The following is a 23,149-nucleotide window of genomic DNA, read 5'->3' on the forward strand; positions in this document are numbered from 1 at the left end:
TTCAAAACCCTTGGTGACAACAAATTCCCCTGATGTCTGCATCTTCAAGACAGATGGGGAAGTTTACAGCAAAAATCCCAAACTTCAGTACTAACAGCCCCAAAGAAAAAGCGAGGAACATATTCTAGAAGCTCCTATAAAGGGCCTGAGTTCTGCAGAACGGCGAGGACATGGCTCTCACCAAGGACCCCACGAGGCCTCACTGCATGTCTGCACTTCAGCCCAGCTGCGGGACGCTGCTCAGTCGGTCTGTCTCACCCCCTGGGCTGGGAGCCTCCCCAAGACGCGCACTGCCTCACACCCAGCACTGTGACCTACGCCCAGCCTGGGGGCAATGAGGAGCTAATGCTACCCACCGATGCAACACCCCTGACGCTGCCATCGAGAAAGGAGAAAAATCCATCTGGGCAGGTAAATGCGCTTTCCGGACCATCGCTGCCTCGACTCCCATCTTCCGTGACTCACCTCGTGGAAGCATCATCTCTGCTGCTGCTGGGGGGGGGGGGGGGGCGAACCGTGAAAAGAGGAGGAAGGAAGGAAGACAAAGCTGGGCTAAGCTGGGCTAACTTAGAAGGTCCTCCATAAACACATGCGCAAGTTGTTGGAACTGACCATCAGTCCCTCGTGGTGCTCTCCAGACTCTCCGGGCTAAAACTCCTCCTGAAACTGAGTGTTCGAAGAGCCGGCCTCCTCTGAGGAACCCAGCGAACCCCCACCCTGAGCCCTCCACCCTGAGCTACGGGGCCCTGTACTACGCATGCTCCGTCCGGGACTTCCCAAGTCCCATCTGCCACTCGATTAAACATGACACTGAAGAGCTGAACCTCTCAGGAGACGGTCGTTCTGTTCAATATTTATTGAGCGCCTACTGGATGCTGGAACTGTGCTAGGCAATTAACACACAATTAAAAAGTTATCATCTACAGTTCCCTCGAGGAGCTCCCAGCCTGGCATTCTACTACGGTTGTTTCAGAAGCGGGTAATTCCGGCCTCTGGGAGCTGATTCCCTTCTGCTGTAACTCAGAGCGTGGCGTGTGCCCCTCCCGGCGCTGCTGGCCTCTGCCCGGCCGCAGCCTCCCTCTTCTCTGCTGGGTTTCCTCCTTGCGCCTCTGCCCTCCACCGTGACCAGGGCTGGTCTCTTCTCTGCCAGGTCCACCTTTGATGTCTCCCATGAGCGTGGCCTTCCAGAGCCGGCAGACAGAATACAGGTTCGTGCTATGCTGCTGGACAGCCTGGGCGAATCAAATCCAGCCCTGCCTGCTTCCTACCCAAGCCGAGAAATCTTGGGCACTTTACTCAGTTTCTCAAAGTTCCATCTGGCAACGGCACCCTCCTTGAGAAAGTCTGCTGAGCACCACGTGAGCTGATCCACGCGGAAGCCCGAGTGCAAGGCCTGGAAACGGGTGTGCACCTGACCGCTGGCTGCCCCAACACAGTGGCTATTGCCAGATGCACCTCCACCACCAGCACTACTCTTTCCTTCTCTTTTTCAAAAGTGAACCATCATAGGGCGTCAAGAACAATCTCTCCACCTCCAGTCCTTGGTCCCCGACGCTCTCCAGCCACTACAGGATGGCTTACATCCTGTTGACTCTGGGCACCGAGCCGTCGGGGGTCTAGGGGTCAGGTCACTGAACACTCACGTGGCGTGTGTAGCCTGTGTGTGTGCAGGTACATGAGGTGGTTTTAGGGCTCTGAGAGGCATCTAGAGAAAGAATGTTCAGGAACTCCGTCTTCATTGGGATGAATCACAAAAGAATAATTTACTATTGGGGTTCTTTGAATAGTCCTATGACATAAAATGCAATGCCTCTTCTTCTGCCCTTCTGCTACGGAAGGAAGTGCATCAATGCTTCCCCCACAGGCTTTCATTACTCCAGCCAATGGTGTTAGAAGCCCTTGGTAAAAACCAACCATTGACTAAATGACAGATAAGCCTCACAAAGAACATTGGAAAGCGCCTGATTACTGCCAACCTGAAGTGTTCCACACAGGTCTCGGGATAATGAGATGCTAATAACAGTCCCAGAGGAAAGATCACTGGCCACTCACTCTGCTATCAGGAAGCAATGAAAAATCAGCCCGGGGCAGTAAATGCCAAAGAACACCTCTGCTTCGGGCTCCCATCTCACTCAGCTCCTGGACGACAGCCACCCACTCTACTACTGGGAAAGGGGGTCCCGGAGGACCAGACAGGAAGGCGAACAGGAGAGATCCTTACACCCCAACCACCACTCCCTCTGACGTGACAGCTAACACCACCACCAATGCACGGGGATAGGACAGTCACTTCGCATCACGCCACCATCCTCCCTGCGTCACTCAAGTCTGTAGGGAGATGGTTGAGACTCTGTCACGATCAAAGAGGGCGGTGGCACAGCCATTACACAGCCTCCGAGGCACCATCATCTGGCCCACCCACGTCCCAGCAGCCACAGAGCTACCGCTCTCCCCACCTGCTCTGCTCCAGACCTAGCAGGTCTCCTTTCTGTTCCTCGAATGTGCCGACTCTCCCTGTGCAGGACCTCTGTCCTGGCCATTCCCCGTGCAGAGAGCAGGAACTCAAAAAGCACCTGATCATCTGACGCACCTGCCACCCAACCAATGAACTATGGTGCTTTGCTCAGTGGGTCAAGGGGCAAGTCAGTCTTCTCGAGCCCTCCAGAACCGGAGTGGCTAATGAGCCCGTCGGCTTCCTACCTGGGGGAACCTACATGTGGATCACTGCCCCTCCCACCCTCCACCCAGGGCTCAGCATGCTCACAGGAGCCCCAGGACATGAGTACCAGCCTCCGAACTATGTGCAGCCTGACCAAGTCCTTATAACCAAGCACCTGGCCATGGGAGCTCATCAGCTCTGCATTCATTCAGCAAACCTGTCCTAAGGGAACGTGAAAATACTTGCACTCGAGGGTTACTTAGCATCTACCATTTGCCAAGAAATGGTAGCTGAGTATACCCAGCCAAAAAAGACATGGTCTCTGCCTTCCAGGGACTAGAGGTCCCAGGGGAGACACACAGGCTGACACAACCCTGAGGGTACACGGCCCATTCCCCTCTCTACGCAGGCGTTCTGAGAACGGAATGTAGATCCAGCACCTGGCACCAGCACCAGCCGACTGCGATCAATGACCCCACTGGGTAAGCCTGTGAGGTTCGGCATGGGGGACAGACCAGGAGGGGACAGTCCCCCACCTCAGCCCCCGGGTCCTTCCATCCTGGTTTGTCACTCATCCCCTATCTGCCTATTATGCTAAGACCAAACCCCAGCTCATGCCCCTTTGGGCTCCCTTGAGTTAGAATTCAAATTGTTTCTCACCTCCCTTCTTTAGAGGTAACCAGGAACCCAGTGAAACAGACAGCAAGCTTGTGAGCTTGTGAGGCTGAACCAGGAACAAGCGTAGGGGGCTCCGCTGCAAAGGGCCTGGCCTCTAAAACCTAACCTGAGGTCAGCTATGTCTCCATGGCAATGGCAGGGATGTTTCTGATTCCACACATCAAATATACTGCAGAATATTCACAAAGGACTCAAGTGTAGACACTCACCTGCACGTACGTGTACAAACATACACAATTCGTCGTGAATGCCACACCTGTGACCACAACACACACACACACACACACACACACACTGACGTATACATATATATTCTATCGATCAGTTGCCTATCTGAAAATGTAGCCTTCTAGCTTTAGCACGGAGTATGGCAGCAATTAACGATTTCTGATTAAAAAAAAAAAAAACCACGTTATCCTATCAAAGAGGTGCCCCTCCCCTTTATCAAGAATATGTTTATCAGGGAGCTATCAAATTAGTATGCTGTGTGCTTAAAAGTAATGCAACGCTGTGTGTCAGTTCTACTTCAGTAAAAAGTATTTTGTTAGGTAGGAATGAGGAATGTTATCAAATGACTCTTTGGTACCAAGCAAGATCTCTATCTGGCGTTTAGCCTTTAATCTATCACGGAGCTGACTTGATGAATTTCCTAACGTTAAGTCATCCCTGAAATCCTAAATTAATCCCTATTTCATGGGGATTGGTCCTTTCATATATAACTGGATTTGACTGGGCAATACCTTGCTAGAATTTTTATACCCTGATGCCCAGGTAAGACTGGTCCACAGTTCCTTTTCTAGGCTCTTTGGCAGTTTTTGTTCTTCTGAAGTAATGCATACTGAAACCAAGATACAGAGACACAGATACACGTAAAGATACAGAGAAGGCTTTAAGGGAGGTACAAAGAGCAACGGGCTGTTTGTACATACCTTGAAAGACTTTCTAGAAACCACTATGAAACCACTCAGGTTTGCTACCTCCCAGGGCACCAGCTTTATTTTTATAACTTCCTTCCCATTTCTGGATGCTCTCCAGGTAAGTAGGCCACACCCTCAATTAATTGTGATAAACAGACACTGTCCTGGGAAAGAGCCCATGTCACCCATATTTGTACTTTCATCAGCATCGAAGCTGTTTGCGACAGCCTCTCCCGCTTTTCATCTCCTCCAAATCCAAGAGCGCGTTTGTTTTCCTCTGTTTAACATGACATGTTTGTGTTTTCTCTATTTCCCTGCCATAGGCACCGGAAGTCTCTAATTTAATATTTTTCTGAAGAACCAGCTCTTAGTTTTCTTCACCAAGTTTAATGTTTTTTACCTGGTTGTGTTTTGTCTCGTTGGTGGTGCAAGAGGACTAGTGTCTGATTCTACTGCTAACATCTGCGGAACGGGCTGGACCTGTTCCCACAACGTCCCGAAGGCAGCCGACCCTGGGAGCAAACGTACACCGGCCGGCGCCAGCCTTACCTCGATGAGCTTTCTCTCATAGGAGCTTGCCAGCTCCTCTGCCACTTCGCCTGGCTTCTGCTCGGTGACTGTAACTTCGCCATCAACGCTCCAAAGATTCGGCACAACTTTAGGGAAAGAAAGAAGGAAACCCCGTAAATGTTTTAGCAGTCATTGGAAGTTATTCTCCCAGTAAAAAAATTTTTTTTTTCTTCTTGCCAAATGGCTTCTCCAATGAGAAAAGCTCTTTTTAGGGCAGCGGGGAGAGCAGGGGGTGTGAGCCCAGCGATCATGCTACTAATGACTTCAATTCTGCTACATTTTCACCCGAGTACAACGAAGTGAATAATAAACTGTATTTACAAATGGAAGAACGGTCACAGAGACAGATGCACGTGAGTCTGGGGAATAATCTTGTTACTACTTCCCGTTCCAGGGCACAACAGACGACACATTAACAGAAGAGCCTACACTTCCATCTTTTGCAGTGGTTCAATTTCTTTCTTTCTAACGAGAAAGTTCCCCAGAGCAGCATCGTCTGTCCACAGCAGACGTCAATGGCAGAGGGGGGTCAAAGTTCGGGTAGAACCGCTAAGAACTGCCATTTATAAACCATACTTTGAGCGGAAGCTAGGCAGCTTCGGGAGAAACTCTAAAATCAATGCATAATGACAACACAAGGACATCCTAACAAGAGACTGGCTCCCAGATCAATGTGGGAATTATTAGCACAGTAGACACCAGTGGGTGGTTCTTCCTCCTTTCAGGGACACATCCACACATGCTCACTTCGTGGGGAAGAGCAGGAAGTTAGGACCGGGAGTGAGCAGGCGAATTCCAAGAAAATCAGGGGAACACAGGCAGGAAGGAAGTCCCCCAGTGGCATGTATCTGGAAGAGGGATTAGCCCCCAGTCCAAAAACAAGCATCAACTAAGCAGATTCCATTCCCTGTGTGTTCTGGGAGAGCAAAGTCCCAGATGCCCCCCAGAGCGTGAGCAGATGGTCATGAAGGCCGGCCCTCCCGCAACAGGGAGTTGAGGGCCTGGAGAGAACGGGCAAGTGGGCCAAGGCTGAGCAGAAATGGGGGTCCTGCAGCTCTGCTGTCAGCTCCCTCCGCTAAGCCTCCATCAGGTCACAATGAGCTCGAAGCCCAAAAGCAGCACGGCCCTGAATGATGACATCCAAGATGCTGGAACCAACCTGAAGACGCTCCCACCCCAGCAATCCCAAAGGCTGCAGGCACGGCTGCGGACTGTGCCCCAGGAACCCTCCACAACCCGAAATAGGTATGAAGAGAAAATGTCAAAGGCTTCCCGTTAGAGCAGACATCCTGGATACATTAATTCATCTTCACATCCTCTCAGAGTCCCATTAAAATACCCACTTTTAAAACTCTCGTAGCATCACCCTTGAGAAAAACAAGAAATGAGAGAGGAAACGAGACAACAAAATTCTAGAAGCTGAGAAGCAGGCGGATCACTGGTAAAAGGCGCGTGACAGGCCTGCGAAAGCTTCCTTCTCGGCTCCAGTGGGGCCGCAGCAACATTCCGTCTGATTAACGTGCGACAACTTGAAAACGGTAGATACGAGACACTTCTAGACGTGGGGATACACATGGTGCTCAAAGTGAAGAGATACAGAGTCTGTTTGAGAAGCCATCTGCAGGAAACAAGGGGTTTATTCCCCGGAGAAAGTAAACCTGCAGCACTGGACCGAGCTGAGGTCTGGGTACCCTACGGGAAACAGGAAACAAGACTGCTGAACCGGCATGCTTCGCCAATGCCCAGAGCAGCCGTCCATCAGCACACACCTACCTCTAAGCAGGGTGTGAAAAACGTGGTCCTGGAAAGGTAAGAGGCTTAAGAAAAAGGCCCAAAGGGACCCATAGGCGCTCTCCAGTGAAATGGCAGAGCCGGCTTGCCCCACCAGGAGCTGAGCACAGCCTGACATCAGCTTCTTAGTGTCCCACGCCTAGCTCTGCGTGACTGGCAGGAAAGCACCTCACAGCTGCGATGAGCTCTTAAGGTGGGAAACAGGGACCAGAATCGATGGAGGAAAGACAGAGGAAAACAACTTCTAAGAAAAAGACCCAAGTTAGGGAAAAAGAACACTCGAAAAGCAAACGATCGGTAATAATCCCAGAGCAAGAAGATGGTGGAGTTGAAAAAGGTACAGAGAGGTATTTAAAAAGAAGAAAAAGGAGGACACACAGAGAGGGTAAAGAAAAAAAAAAACCTCTTCTGCAAAGCAAAACTGTGATAGAGGAAATGGAACACTGGATACAAAGGAGAGAAGGTAAGAAAATCTCCAGAAAAGAGAGCCAACGGATAACAAGACGGAAAACAAAAAAGGTAAATGGAGAGTTATCATTTCAGAAGAACCCAAGAAATGGGGGAGGCAGGGAGTTAACAGACAAGGAAATCAGAAACTTAATTCAAGAAAATGCCCCAGGACTTAGAGACAGGAGTGTGGAGACAGAGGAACTTGCCGAGCGCATGGCGCAGCGGGGGAGCCACGCTCAGGCCTCGCAGGGGAGTGTCCGAACATGAGTGACAAGGGGCACGCGGAGGAGCCCTTTCACAAAGGACAACCAGAAAGGACACGGGGTCTCTGAACACCACCGCCATACACTAGAAAACAACGAAGTGATCCTGTCATCATCAGGAGGGGAAGTATTTCCAACCTCGAATTCTGTACCAAGCTAAGCCCAGTGCTAAGAAGGTGAAAACATCCTCAGACGTGCAAACTTTCCAAAATCTTCACCTGCCCCCAAACAAAACAGAAGAAATCTAAGAAAAAACAGATGTTCTAAGAAATAGAGGATACAACACAAAAGTGAGAAGATTGCTAATAACAACCAAAAAGTGGACACTACCCACACGGCCATCACAGATGATGGACAGGTCAGCACGCTGCAGTCTGTCCCTACCATGCACTAGAACTCGGCCATAAAAGGACCAAAGCACGGAGCCCTGCCATAACACGGCTGCGCCCGGAAAGCATACTGCGAAGGGGAAGATGCCACAACAGCCTCAAGAGGCCACAGACAGCGGGACCCCATTCGTGTGCAGTGTCAACAACACGTATTGGTTTCCAAGAACCGGGAAGGGGGAGAGACCTCATGGGGACAGGGCTGCTCTTTGGGGTGACAGAACACACTGGATTCGAAGAGAGGTGGGGTGTGGCACAACCTTGTGCAGATCGTGCACTCCAGAAGGGGGGACTACAGAGCCCAAGAACTTTCTCGAAATAAAGGAGCAGCAGTGGGAGCCACGAACCAGAGGAACCAGCCTGTGGAGCAGCCAGACCTCCTCCAGTCCCAGTGGTCCTAGGACTACAGGAGAGGTTGTTTCAGGATTGAATGGACGGGTGCCCTGTTTTTAACAGAGATTTCCGTGAGAGAGCACCTGCATTTGAGTTATTAATGAGTTCATACAACATGAACCAAAATGGATTTTTCAAATATTAACTCAAAAGAAATTTAAAAGTTGTGTGAAAATAGTGTTCACACACCTCCCAGCTCAGCTGGAGGGCATTTTCCGAGTCCTAGCAATATATTCATGGCCCAGGAATCAAACCAAAATGATGGTGTGCCTATGCTGAGGGTTGGAGGGACAGAAAAGCGATCCCTCAAGGTCCACAGCCAGAAATCAATGGAGAACACATCCAGCGGAGCAAAGAACAAGCAGCAGCAGACAATACTGTTCAGAAACATCAAGAGAGCTCCCAGAACCACCTGTTCCAAGGCTGGAAGCAGCTGCTTGCGGGGAGAGGGACACAGCAGAGGTGTGGCGGCTGGGAGCATCGGGTCTTCCATGGCAAGGCGACGCGCCAGCGCTGGATTTCAACAACAGAACATCGCACTGGATTCTAAGTAGGAAAACAGAATCTGACAGGAGGCTGCACTTAGAAAAGTTTGGCCGGACAGCAGCAGTGCCCGCCAAGGCAGGGCAGACACCCCAGCACGAAGCTGTGTGAGGCTGACTCGAGAAGCCCGGCGCTAGGACACATCCAAGGCGTGACAGGTGTGTGCAGAGCAGGGCCTGCCGGCCGGTGCGCTCCCAATGACCTGACCTGTGCCTGAGCGAGGCGGCCTTCCTCCACCAGGAGATCCTGCTGATCGGCAAGACACGGCCATCTAACCTGCTTCACGTCTGCACTGCTCGCGGTCTGAAAGCCAGCCGCGGGCCCTCGCCCCTCAGACAGCAGGCCCTCTGGAGGCGCCTCTAAGAGAGGGCCACAGAGTCCAGCGCCGAAGGAGGCGGATGCGTGAGGAAGCTTTTTAACCTTCAAGACGAGGGAACAGACCCCAGACAATCATGAATTTATAAAAGGTCTCTTAGAAACTAACTAGCCGACCTTCGCCCCCAACTATGTGACCTCCTGTTGCCCGGGTTCAGTTCGCACAGCTTTAACAAGCAGGCCAGAAACTTCCATCCCGTGTATAAAATGCTAAGTAACGAACCCCAGCTGTACCAGGCTTCCCCCACCACCCCGGAAGGCGGCCTCTCCGACGGCTCCCAGTGATCCCGGTGAGCATGGGCTGGACTCACCGCAAATGAGTCGTCGCGTCTAAGGTCAAGTTTACAAGCCTCTGTCTTGGGGCCCGCACCCACTCTGTGAGCACAGCCAGCTGCCATCTCGGGAGCAGCCTTATGGAGAGACCCACGATGTATCCACCCAGTCTGGGGTCTGCCAGCAGCCCCCCAAGTGATCACAGACCCTCCCCCACCAAGCCTTGAGTGCATAACCACAGCTCTGGCAGGGACCCAGAGTCAGAGCATGCAGCCGAGCGCCCCCGGGATTCCTCCCCCTCACAAACGGAAGCCAGTTGGTGTTTGTGGTTTCAAGCGGCTGAAGTTGGGGGTCATTTGTTACACGGCAGAAGACTAACAACACAGTACCTTTAATCATCCGACGGGTACTTCCCCAGGGAGCACTGCGGGTGGGCCCCGGACTCAGGCCCTGGAGTTGCTAGGACAAGGGCACGGTTCCGCGCGGATGACGCTTATGGAAAGGACAACGCAGAGGTGCACTTGGCCGAACTATCTCCATGGCGTAAGGCTTATTAGGAAACTGAAAGGAGCCATTTAATTGGTCAGACACCTTCCACCTCTCCACTGGCAAGGCGAGCACGTGGTGAGGCAGGAGAGGCCGGTCATCTCATTAGTTGAAATGTTACAAGCACCGCGTCTCAACTGTTCATTTTTCAGCCAGAAAGATTTCACCTGCCGTGGGAACAGCGGAACATCTGAGTGTTCAAGGAAGGCAACGCAGTCAAAGCCCAAGTGACATCCAGTTGTTTGAGAGCCAAAAACGGCACGTTACACCCCCATTCCACACTTTGTGCACATCCCCCAACCAAGCCCTCCATGGGGCGAGGGTCAGCTGTGGTTGAATTCGCAAAGTCCAGTCTCCACAGCCAACACAAACACTTGCGATGGGTCCAGCGGAAGGCGGTGATGGGGGCTTTAAAGACGCACGTCTCCTGTGAGGGATCTACTGGTCTGAAATGCAGAGAACGCCGACTTACTCGGCCAAGAGGAACACACAGCTCCGTGTTCCTATCAGCTATAGCCGCTCCTGAGTTCAAGAACGCCAGGCTTGAAAACTGGTCCACGGGGCAGAGTTCAGCCTACAGTCCCGTCGCGGACATTTCTGGCCCGTGATCGGAGTTACCAGCCGGCATCCGCACCTCCACAGCCTGCCCCGGTCAAGGCCCACGAGCCAAGGGCAGCGGGCAGGACCCAATAAGACAGAAGCTTCCATCTACAGGGCTGGGTATCTCCATTTCAGATAAGGAACTGAAATTGTACTGAAAAAGCCCAAGTGCAGAGACAGGCCCAAACGCGAAAGGAAGAGCCATGTTTAACGTGCTGGACAAAACCTGAGAGCGACGTCCGCGGACAGCGGGAGCTCACGGAGACTCAACGGCGACAGCCCTTCAGGGGACCCAGCACAGGAGAAGTCACCGTGCCTCTTCAAAGGCACCATCTCACTGCAGCCTCCGTCCACGACTCCGTCTGGCTGTCTCAAGCCCAGGCCGGAGGGCAAGAGGTCTATGACCTTTGTGTAGCTTAGACTCCAAATGGAAAAATTTGGTCCAACCAGGAGGCCTTCTCTTTTCTAATCCAAACAGACACCGAAACTGTGTTTGGTGGGAGCACAGAAACACTTACTTTCAATCAGAACTATTTTTCGTGTTCCAGAAAAGCTGTGGGTTTGTGAGCTGCGTTAGCAGGTCACTTAAACTTAGCGAGCATGACACAGTTTTTCCCCTCCCTGCAGCCGGCCATTACTGTTGGGGGGTGTCTGAGATAAGTCATCCGAAAGCAGCAGACACTGTGCTGGTCTAACAGGCAGGCACCAGAGAACACATGGGGTTTTCTGCCTAAATTAGTTTAAGCAAAACTTCCAAGACCATGGAGAGCAGCAGGGCAAACAGTATGATAAGGTTACTGTTTTGCTTTCAATTTCAACAAGCTTAGCATGACCCTAGATGCAAACAGTGTGAGAGAGACACCGGTGGCTAAAGAAGATAAAGAACCACTCTGAGTTCCGAGATGGCTCCCTTGAACGTCCTGACGGCACAAGGCAGTGTGCCAGGTCCTGGAACGGCAGCCCTGGTCTGGCGGGAGGGGAAATCTGGGACACCCAAAGGTTCTAAAGAAGAAAGGTCCCTCGTGGGTGCAGTGACAATGACCCCTACCAGACAGCAGGGATCCACAGTTGTTCCAGCCAAGGAAACACTCTTCATAATAACAGCGTCCAGAATGTTCCATGTGCCGGCTGTGGCAAGGGGAGAGCACGCTCGAGAAGGCAGCGTGGGCTCTGCAATCAGACCCAGTGCCAAGTCTGGCTGCATCGCTCCCCCGTGAGTGACCTTGAATGGGTCTTTATTTATTCACGCAACAACTAGCAACTGAAGATTCGTTCTACACCAGGCACTAGGCACCACAGAGAGGGGTGTACTAAGCGGGGAAACTGTGAAAGCCAACATGGAGTTCACCCTTGAGTGGAGTCGAGCAGGCTGTGAGAAGTGCTAACAGGGGCGGTGAAAACATGAGCACTGAGGGTGTGTGAGTGCTAATTAATGCAAGGAAAGGTTCACAAAGGAGATGTCATTTGAGCCGAGACCCGAATAAAGTGGTGGTGAGAGCCATGCAAGCGCTGAAGGACTGCATTCCTGGGAAGAGCAAGTACAAAGGCCCTGGGGTGCTCTGGAAATAGCAAGGAAGCCACGAGGCTGAAGGACAATGGATATAAGAGAACTGAGACCGTGGCAGGGGGTGGGAGGCTAGGATATTTTATTCTGAGCAAAACAGGAAGCCCCTGAAAGGTTCAGAACAAAAGGCAAGATGACCAGACCTTTTCTGAAAAATCATTCTACCAGTCGCATGAAGGCAGCGTAAGCAGGGAAACGGAGAGGGCGTGTGTAGTGGCTACGGGCAGGGGGCACGGCTCAGCTCTCCCCTCACCGAAGAACTGCCCATTCTTTGCAAGGAGTGCAGTTAGCAGACGACCTCCAGCTAGAGTACCCCCCAGGTGTGTAAAAGATGCTAATGTATTTGATGTGGGAATAGGGTAAAGACAGGAGTCACACTGACGCCAATAATTTTGGTCTCGGGAACCTCAAAGAGCACAGCTACCATTGTACTGAGCTGGGGAAGGGGCGGTGTGACAGGGAGAAGGGAGTGAGTCTGGTTTGCAGACAAGGGAGGTTTGACACAACCGTCTGAGGAAAAGCAGCCAGAACACAGCAGCATGGGAGCCTGAGCTCCAGGGAGAGGGGAGTTGGGGCTATCAAGTTAGCAGTCACGGGGGCAGCGATGAGGAAACAGCAGGACTGGGTGAGATCACCCATCCTTTGGAAGCAGAATCTCCTCCTGTTGTAAAATAGTAACAGGCCAACCTCCACGAGCTGTGGGATGAGCCACCCGACGCAGGCCAACACGTGGCCCAGTGCACGTCCCGGTGTGGCCAGGAGTAAATGCTGGACGAGGGGCACTCACCAGCCAAGCGCGGTGCTTACCAGCCTGGCACGGGACTCAAGCTCCACTGCAGTATTTCCTGTCCTCACAATACACGTGCGAGGGACAGAGTGATAGCCCCCAAAACTGACTTCCCAGGGGGTTTCCTGAGTTGCTCAAGGGCAGACAGCTATCAAGTGACAGAATTAGAACAACGTCCCCATCAGCGTCAGCGGCTGAGTAATGGAGAATCCCTCACTTCCCTGCTCAGATCTTGGTCCGGCAGGAATTCAGGGGGTCCAAAAGCTAAGGAGAACTCGGGCCAGATGGTGGCCCGGGGGGAGGGGGGGCGTGTTGGGAGGGGACAGTGCTCCTCTCCCTGCCCCAGGGCTGCGACTCAGACAGGAGACAGGAGCACTGCCACCAGCCCCCACCCCACTCCAGCATCACCACACTGGTGCCCCCTGGGCAGCAAGCTTCTGGAATCTCTCAGGGAGCTTCCATGGCGGGCTGGCTCCCTTTGGCACTCAACATGTTATGGTTTTCCAGCGATGAGGCAACCGATGACCACAGCTGCTATTCAGCTACTTTCACTCTTGTGGGGAGAAGGTCACCAAAAGCAAAAAAAACCAAAACAAACAAACAAACAAAAAAAACCTTTATCTAATATAGAGTCTCTAACAAGATTCCGGGACACAGTCCTTGGGGAAGAAGGTGGCATCGACAGACAGGCAATGGTGCACTGAGAAGGAATGGTGGCTCCATGCGGGAGCAGGGAACCGTACAGTGCGGTCACAGTCACAGGCTGCAGCCCAGAACACCTGTGTGGCAGCCATCAGGAGCTGAACGGGCTCCTGAGAACTGAGCCCTAATGACACCCCACCTCCCAGAGGAGGGAGAGCCATTTAAGGCTCAAAACACCACTGCACCAATTCCATTTCAGAGATGAGAAAAGAGGGGTTTGGGTGGGTTTCTTTCTTGCCTTTTTTTTTTTTTCTTTAACACTGTAAATGATGGACCAGGTTATACAGACCAAATTCTCCCTGGTGTCAAGCTCCCACAGCGTTCCCCACTCACCACGTGCCTCCCTGCCCCACAGGGCCACCTCACCGACACAGCACCAATTCCTACAATGTCAGAATTCCAAGACCCTGTGCCAAAACTCGCAAGGAGACCTATTATCTTACATGCAACCACACCCCCCCCCCGGGACACTGTTGTTTGCCTCATGGTGTAAGAATACTGTAATTTCCAGCTCTCCAGAACTCGAAACCAAATTCTTCAAACACTTGATAAAAACCTACCCACCTCACAGACAGGATTCACTGGTTTAAGAAAGAAAAAAAAGAAAGAAAAAAAAAAATGAGGCAAGGGGCTTGTGTGGTGATACTCAAGCCAAGAGAATGTTATTCAAAGAACAGCCACGTATGGGATGGCCATGCCAACAAGATCTATCAAAAGAGGACAGAGTCCTCTGCACCCTCAACATACGGACCAGGAGCCAAGGGACTGAGAGGGCTATTGTTTCTAGTATCAGACGAGGAATGATGTGTGATCAGGAGAGTGGGCAGACACACAGGGCAGCCCTAGGTTCAAATCTTGGCTCTGCCACCAAGGAGAGCGAGACCTTAGACTTAGGACTTCATTGCTATGAGTCTCCGTCTCTTCCTCTGTAAAATGGGGAGGGTACCTCCTACAAAGATTCAAAGAGAGAAAAGGCTCAAGTGTTTTATATTCTCACTCCGAGCATTAAAAATAGGGTGCCTTTTCTTTCAAGGCAGAAAGGTCTTCAGCAGAAGCTCCTGTCTCGCATAGGTCTTTCCAGAGAAAGATGCTCACCTGTTCAGAAGCCGCGGCTCTTTTCCGAGAGATCATCTAAATATATATCATACGCACGGGGACAGCTGGGGACGACGGCGGCAGGAACCAGAACTGTCTTCACACCCTTCACCAAGCACATTTTCACCCGCTCACGTGGTGGAGTCCAGCAGAGGCTCGGACAGAAATGTGAGAGTTGTGTTTCCTCCCCTTAAGTGAAAAGCAGTTTGACAGTGGAAACCACTTCTGCTGGAGTGAAACATGCAGCTAGGCAGGCCAGACACAATGAGTTCTCGCCCTGATCTAAGTGGTGTGAGTGCTGGCTCAATGGAGCTTTGGGCCAGACCGTCCTCTGTGGAGGTTCATCTGGAGACCGCTTGTCAGCAATGAGGCAAGGTGACATGGAAGGTTCCAAAGCTTTTAAAATTGCTCATTTTAAAATGCAAATGTGTTGACGTTCAAGCATTAACTGAGTCACAGAAATACGGATGGTTCTGTTTTGGTAGAAGGAACAGCTCGGAAAGACCCCACCGAGGTGCACCCCTGGTTATCCTAGCAAGGACAAAGGGCACACCCAAGATGTCGACCTTGGAAACCTGGCTGTAGGGGCAGTAGAGAGCAATCAGTACTTTCATTCTAAGACTTTAAATCATCTTATTTCAAACAATCACGTATGACTTCTGCAATTTGTTCTTAAAACAGCATGGCTACGTACTTCAAAGGCAGAAATGGGTTACCTGTAAAGCTTGGATTCATGGGGATGGAAGCATCCTTGGGTAATCACTGCACAACATGGTCTTTAGCAGGAATTCCTGGAATTTCAAAAGCCCATGTGGACAATTTCTTTGAATTGCCTCAATCCTAGGACTTAGTGTCGTATCCTAAGCCATTCCATCTTATGCACTTAGGAAGGGAACACACCAGTACAGCGAAGAGAGACATAACAGAGCAAATGGCCCAGAAGCTGTGGTCAGATACAGCTGGTTTCCGACCCCAACCTGGCCACTTCCTGCAAGGAACTTAGCTGACCGAAGCCGGGCCTTCTGGTCGGTAAACGGGATCATCACATCCACCCTGCAGGGTACCAGGGGAGGATCTAAGGAGGCAGGTGAAGCAGCCAGCAGGGCCGCCAAAAGCAGGCTTTGGATGTGGCAAGGGTGTGTGTCTTGTCTGTCCACCTAGACTAGAAGCTCCTTCAAGTTTCCATCTTGTTTCTCTCAACACACAATATGTTCAAAATCAGATGGGGCACAAGTCAGATTCTCAATACTTCCTGCCTGGCTGGCCAACACGTCTTTGAATCTGAATGTACCAACTTACCAAGACTTTTGGTCAGCCAACATTGGCCACTCCTACTGGAGAAGCCGTCTAACTGACAAGGCACCTTTAGCATGGCTCTTGGTCTTGTTCTGTGTTTTCTCTCCGTTTCTTCAATAACTTTGTTTTCTCAAATTGTAAAAGTAACACATGTCCATTGCAGGGGGAAAAAAATCCATTTTTGTAGTTTCACACCCCTGTGGTAGATGCACTAGACCTGAGACGATTAAGACACAGGAACATGGACGGAATAAATCCCAACCCAGCCAGCAGGTCGTAGGCTAAGCCACTGTATTTCTAGAAAGTTTATATTCTCTCAAAGGAGTGCAGACACCCACTCCCACTCTCTACTCATGGACGGCCAACTATGCAAGAAGGGAAGACACATCAGTAACTTCACAGCAGGTGTAACCGGCAGGGATGCCTACGGAGGGCCCCGCACTACTGTAAGCGCATCACAAGCACTAACATATTTCATTCTCCTTCCCCATCTGCAAGCAGGGGAGGCACATCTTAACCCCACATCACACCACCCCACAGAACTCCAGCCCCTCTCCCTGTAACCCCATCACTCTGGCCTGGCAGAGACTGACAGGATTCCTGACTCCAGAGGGAAGGCCTGAGGAAGCTTCAGACAAATTAAGGATGCTATTCCCTAAGATGGTTTTATTCCCCTCATGCCAGTGCCCCATACCAGCAGAGACACTCAGAAACCACAAACATTTAAATTCTAGAGGTGACCATGGATTTTCTACTTCCCATTTCCTTATAAATTAAAAATACATGAGCACAAGCGTGTTATTTTAAAAAATGCAACCAAGAGAACTCGTATGTTTACCACAGTCTTATTCACAAGAGCCCAAACATGGAAACAACCCAAGTGTCCGCCAATGGACGAATGGATGAGCAAAACACGGTCTACACATCCAGTGTAAGAAGGAAGTTATTAAGCCTAACACTCTACAGCACAGATGACCCTGGGGGATGCTGAGCTCGGGGCAAGAGGCCAGCCGCAGTCCAAAAAGACAAATGGTACAGGGGTGTGCTTACATGAGGTACCTGCAGCAGTCAGACTCACCGAGCTGGAAAGAGGAAAGGTGGTCTCCACCGACTGGAGGAAGAGTAGGGCATTACAGAGTTCCACTCTGGGAGGATTCAGTCTGGAGAGGCACCGTGGGGGAGGTGACACGATGCAAAGTATTTAATACCATCCATTTGTACATTTCAAGATGCTTTAAGGTCAATTTGTTATATTTTACCACAATTAAAAACTTTTTAAAAAACTGTTGAAGGAATTAAAGTACTGATACATGTCACTGCAAGGGTAAACCTTGGGAACATTGCACTAAGTGAAAACACCAGAGGCCAGAGTCCACACACAGGACGTTTCTGTTCACAGGTACCCCCGCTTTCCCCAAGTTTTCATTATGCCACTTCGCGTCCACAAAAGATTTAAATTACCACCTGTTTTTGCTAAGTAGAAGAAATCCATAGGTCTTCCCTTAAAAAAAAAAAAAAGCTGTTGCTGTACAAATGCAGATCTGCTGTGAATGTCAATGGGCACGACACAAACTTCTAGAAGGCAGGGTGAGCTCTGCACCTGACACTGCTTCTGCTTACAGAAGACTCCCCAGAGCATCCTGTTTTCCGATATGGGGGGAGGGGGTATATTTGATGTCCAGAACTGGCAAATCCACAGACCAGAAAGTAGTTCCGTAGCTGCCATGGGTGGGAAGTGGTCTATAATGGGTTAAGGATTTCTTTTCGGGGTAAAGAACACGTTCCGGAGTTTCAGAGTAGTGATGGGAGCACGTCTTGGTGAATATACTGCAAGTATGCCGTGCCCGTGAAACAGGCGAACTGTATGTGACATCAGTTCTAGGTCAATCAAAAAATTCCAGTGCCCAAGCAGAGGGCACCGCGAGGGTCCTGCACCACCCCCCATCGATGCCCATTTCCTCGCTGTTGTCCCCTCACTACACGCCCAGATACACGCATACATACGCATCCCTGCAGGGCTGGGTTTTCATCACCTAAATGGCAGTCGCTGCAGAGCCACCTGTCACCCCACGGCCAGCCTGGGCGACCACACCCAGCCAGCACGGGCGGACCAGCTTCCTTCCTCCTCACTGCGACACCAGACGGCACTAAAACCATCGCTTCCACTAGTCTATGGAACAGGCCCCACGTCCAGTGAGGGCACAATCCACAGCCTGGTGCCTGTCTTTGGGCATACGTAGAGATTTTTCTTCGAACTCCTGGGACCAGAGCTAATGGGTGGAAGAGTAAGCGTGGCTAAAAAAGGGTTACCTAAAAAAGGGTTCTGCTCCCCCTTCCCCCTGACTGCCAGAGTGTTCTGTGACCTGGAACTGCCGCCTCACTGCCATGGGCCTCAGTATCCAGGGGAGTGAAACTGAGCAGGAGACTCGGTGTCAGTTTCAGCTCTACCGTTCCTTCTGTAGCCCACAAAATCTAGAGGACGCATGACAGAAACAGCGGCGGGGGCTGGAGCATATGGCAAACCTGAGCTCACCCCACAGCCACTGCAGCCAGGCACCTGGCCGAGAAAGGCCAAGGTAGGCAAGCCAGAGGACCGAGACACCAGAGAGCTGAAGCGTACGTGCTCAATGCGCCTGGTCCTCGAGCCGCCAGGCTGGCAAGCTGCAGGACAGACCCACGTCCCCAAGGTGAGGCACCTAAGGCCGGGCTCTTAGCAGTGACCTATCCAACCCACAGGTAGCGCCAGCAGGCACCTCAAGCAGGGGCCAAGGACATTCACACCTGAAGCCGAAGTACAAAGCCGGTCAACAGAAGCCCGTAATAACAGAAGATTTAAGGAAGAGAATTTTGTCAAGCGGAGATTTTTTTAAAGCTCACACAATTTATGTTGAAAGCTCAAAATCTGTCTCTGCTCCAAGCACCCACAACAGAACAATGTCAAGGCTGAAACAGGGACGCCCAGAATACAAGCATAAAAGAAGAATCCTTATCCCTAAGACTCAAGGTCATGGCTGATGTTCTGAGAAGGGAGGTGGAGGCGGGGGGAGTAGGGGGACATGGCTGGTTGGTTGAGAAGAGAAATCCTGCTGAAAGCTCATGTCCCTTATGAATTCTTTTTTTTTTTATATTTCTTAATTTTTTATTTTTTATAAACATATATTTTTATCCCCAGGGGTACAGGTCTGTGAATCACCAGGTTTACACACTTCACGGCACTCACCAAATCACATACCCTCCCCTCCCTTATGAATTCTAAAGAATGCCATGAGGTCAAGTCACTATGAAAAGAACAAAGGGGCCACACAGAAAGCCCAGGAAAGGTCTCAACATGGTGGCCGCCTCTGAAGGTGACAGAAGAACAAGGAAAATGGATGCTTGTGGGGAAGAGCAAAGGTCCACGTGGGACAGAGGCAAGCGCAGCAGGGGCAGGAGAGGCTGCTAACCCCCGGAGGGAGGAGGGAGAGGTGCTCGCTCACGGACATTGTCGTGACCTCCCAGGCAGGTCCAATAGACCAGCCCCATTCTAAGGGTGGACCATGGGCCACCCTCCTCTGAATCACCTGGACAGGGATGGGAGGGGGGTGGAAAGCATTAAAACGCAGGGTCCAAGGCCCCATTCCCAGAATTAATTCAACAGGTCTGAGGGGAAGGTTAGAAAGCTGCATTTTAATACATTTTCAGGGGATTTCAAAGCACACTCTAAGTCTGACAACCAATGTCTTAAGCCATGAAAGAATGTCCTATAGACACTAAGTAGGAAACAGGAGAACAAGCACATCCAAGTGCTTACCCTGTGGGGCCACACATGACCTTCCAAGGCTCGTCCCCATAACCCGGCTCCCCAGGGCTCCGTGAAGCTCACCGGGCAGGGGGCCTTTGGTCACAGCTCTCAGCACAGCTGCTGGGGGAGGGAAGCCAGAGCACCACGGCACTCCCCATAGGCAGCTTAATTCAGGCCTGGTCTAGGTGAAGGCATGCATTAAGAGAGAGGCTGCCATGCCTGCCAGTGACCCCACCAACCCAACCCAGCTCGGAAGGAGTCCACGCAGCCTCCGCTCAGATGGGGCAGAAGGTCCCGGTGGCCCAGCTGTGGTCACTCTGTGCTCTAAACAAGTCCTTGGACACCTGGAAGCTGAGTGTGGTTCCTTCCCACGTGAGAAACAGACTTTGACATATTTGGAACAACATGATAATATATGACAAACCAGGAGGCTATTTCTAAAGGCCCACAGAGATGTTCTGCAACCCTGACAATTTCCCAGAAAATCTTTATTATATCTAAGAAGCCAAAGCAAAGAATATTTGGGGTAAGCAGATTACAGAAGGGAGAGGAGGAGGAGGAACCTGGGAAAGGAACTGGAACATTCCAAGCCGGAGGGCTGAATCCACCTCTCTGTACTGACGGGATGTTTCTGGTCTGCTTACGGGTGTCTCTTTGTACTTGACTATTACAGTGACATAACGACATAAGAATGAAGTCCTCCCCCTTCCTGAGAGTCAAGGAAATTTCCCAAAGCAAATTAGAAGTCCCCAAGGGTGTCTGATTGTATATTAGATTAAAAAGAAAAAATTACCACTCTCCACACTTGGCACCTCTGAGGAGATGCCGGATGCATGAACTAACTCCCCAACTATTACAAGTCCCACGCAACAAGGGCAGCTAAAGAGTAGTTCTTCCTCTTAGCTACTGAGGTGGAAAGACAGATAAATTGTATAATAAGAAATATAAAATACACACATACACACACACACACACACACCCTGGTCTTAGACCCTAGTTCTGGACACAGAGCTCCCTTGGAATTTCCTGACAGAAATACCTTTTGTTTTCATGAGGTGTCGCTTGGTGGGCTACAGGACGGGGGCAGGCCACCAAAAGGCCCAAGCTATGCTTAGAAGCGTGAAACCCCCAGTCCCACTCACTCTCCATGATAGAGGGGAGAGGGGACGGAGACAGAGCTCATGGTCCCTCAAGCCTATGCAATCAATGATCCACAAAAATCCCTAACCTATAGGGTTCGGAGAGCTTCAGGGTTGGTGAACATGTCCACGTACAAGCAAGGGGATGTGCCCCAACTTCACAGGGACAGCAGCCCTTGTGCTCAGGATCTGAGCAAGCCTCACTTCGTGTACTTCTTCATCTGGCCGTTCACTGTAGTCTTCGTAATATTTTTTATAATAAAGCCAGTAAATGTAAATAAACGTTTCCCTGAGTCCGAGGAGCCATCCTATGAGCAAACCGCTGAACCTGAGGAAGGGGTGGTAGAACTCTAATTCAGAGCCCGCTGGTCAGAAGCACAGGCAGAGACCTAGGGCTGGAGACCGAGGTCTGAAATGGAGGCCATCTGCTGGGACTGTGCCCTTAGGCTGTGCTGTCTGCACTCACTCCAGTCTATCAGAACTGAACTGCACTGTAGGACACGGTAGGACCCCAAATTTGGGGATCGGTTGGAACAGAGAAAGTCCGTACACGTTCGGCATTAGAAGTGTTGAGTAGAAGTGTTGCGAATCAAGTAGAAGAAAGCATTTTTTCTTTTAGAGACACAACTCACTCTCCAAAAGCATTCTAGAATTCTAATGCTGCAACCACATGTTTTCACACAGTACATGCATACCAAGTGGTGGCCATGGGTCAGACTCTCAACCCCATGGGGAGCAGGACATGCAGGCTACTGCCTTCCAGGAACTAACATCTGGTTTGTGGCCAATGAGCAATTAAAGGAGATATTTTTCCAATGGTAGTAACTGTGAGGCACAATCAAATAACCAGAAGGCAGTGTCTTGGGGGAAGGGCTCTTTAGACAAGGGGAGATTAGGCCTTCGGAGGAGACAAGATCAGTTGGGAACTACTACAGGGGAGAATATTCTGGCAAAGGAATGGTGAATGCTGTGGCACAGGATGTGGGGGGGCCTCTCCAAGGACAGAAAGAAGGCCACTGTGGTTGAAGCATGATCAACAAGGAGCACAGGGACAGAAGCACAGAAGGCGGGTGTCAGCTGGATCCCACAGGGCCCTCTGGGGCCATAAGAAGAATGTTCCATCATCTTCTCATGAGCAGTCAAAGCCAGTGGAGGATTCCAAGCAGGGAGGTCATATAACACAATCTGTTTGCTTTTTTTTTTTTTTAAGATTTATTTATTTATTTATTTATTTATTTGATAGACAGAGAGCACAAGTAGGCAGAGAGGCAGGCAGAGAGAGAGGGGGAAGCAAGCCCCCCGCTGAGCAGAGAGCCCGATGTGGGGCTCGATCCCAGGACCCCGAGATCATGACCTGAGCTGAAGGCAGAGGCTTAAACCACTGAGCCACCCAGGCGCCCCATGTTTGCTTATTTTTAAGTCACTCTGATTGCCATGTGAATTACGGATGGTAAAAGAAGACAACTGGAAGAGAGGAGACCCTCTCTTCGGGAGCTATTACAACATTCCAGCAAGGGCTGGTGGTGGCCTGAGCCAGGCTCATGGCAGCGAGACCAGAAACCTCTGCTTATCTTTGGTGTGTATTGTGGAACACACAAGACCTCCTTGTGGAAATGGGAGGTGAATCCCCAGCTCCAGTGAATGCATTACCCAGCATAGCACCAAGTGAAGAGACTATTTTGGATGACCTGAGTGGGACCCTCTCATCACAGACACCCTCAGAAGAGGAGAACTTTCTCTGGCTGGAAGACAGCGGAGGTGCAGCAGAAGGGAGTCAGATTGCAAACATGACAAGCAGTCGGTGGGCCACTGCTGGTCTAGAGAAGCAGGGGCTGCGTGCAGGACCTGGAAGATCGCCACGGAGCTAGGGGTGCCCCCACTCATGGCCAGCAAAGCAACGGGGACCTCAGTCCTACAACTCGAAAGTGACGGCTGCAACATCTCAATGAGCAAGGAAATGGTTTCTCCCTAGAGCTTCAAGAAAAGAACACAATCCTGGCAAAATGTCAACTTTGCTCCAGAAAATCAGTGTCAAATTTCTGACCTCCAGAAGTGTGAACTAATACATTTGTATAGTTTTAAACCGCCAAGGTCCTGACCTTTTGTTACCACGGCAAGAGGAAACTAAGACGACTGGGAAGACGGGGGAGGAATTTAAGGCCGGGTGGGGAGAGCAAGTGCTCTGGCTCAGTGAGCAGAAGCCCAGCCCAGCGGACCAGAGGGCGGGCGGCCGCACACACATGCAGAGGTCAAGGGTCACACCTGCCTCCTCCACCATCAACTCCAGTGGATGTCAAGCCCACATACTCCGGAAGTGGGTCTTGCTCCCCACTCTAAGTCA

At 51.0% G+C, this 23,149-nt stretch overlaps 1 protein-coding gene across 5 annotated transcripts in view; it reads right to left on the reverse strand.

Moving 5' to 3' along the window:
• Positions 1–23,149, reverse strand: part of SNX29 (sorting nexin 29) — a 476,556-nt gene that overhangs the window by 226,125 nt on the left and 227,282 nt on the right. For all 5 annotated transcript variants that reach the window (XM_045072007.1, XM_045072011.1, XM_045072010.1 and 2 more), the window contains one exon: positions 4,804–4,910. In XM_045072007.1, coding sequence (XP_044927942.1) covers positions 4,804–4,910 — 107 coding nt within the window. The remainder of the gene's footprint in view (positions 1–4,803; positions 4,911–23,149) is intronic.

This window comes from Mustela putorius, unplaced genomic scaffold, assembly GCF_011764305.1.
Source record: "Mustela putorius furo isolate JIRA1106 unplaced genomic scaffold, ASM1176430v1.1 tig00004007_pilon_pilon_pilon, whole genome shotgun sequence".
Taxonomy (NCBI): Eukaryota; Metazoa; Chordata; class Mammalia; order Carnivora; family Mustelidae; genus Mustela; species Mustela putorius.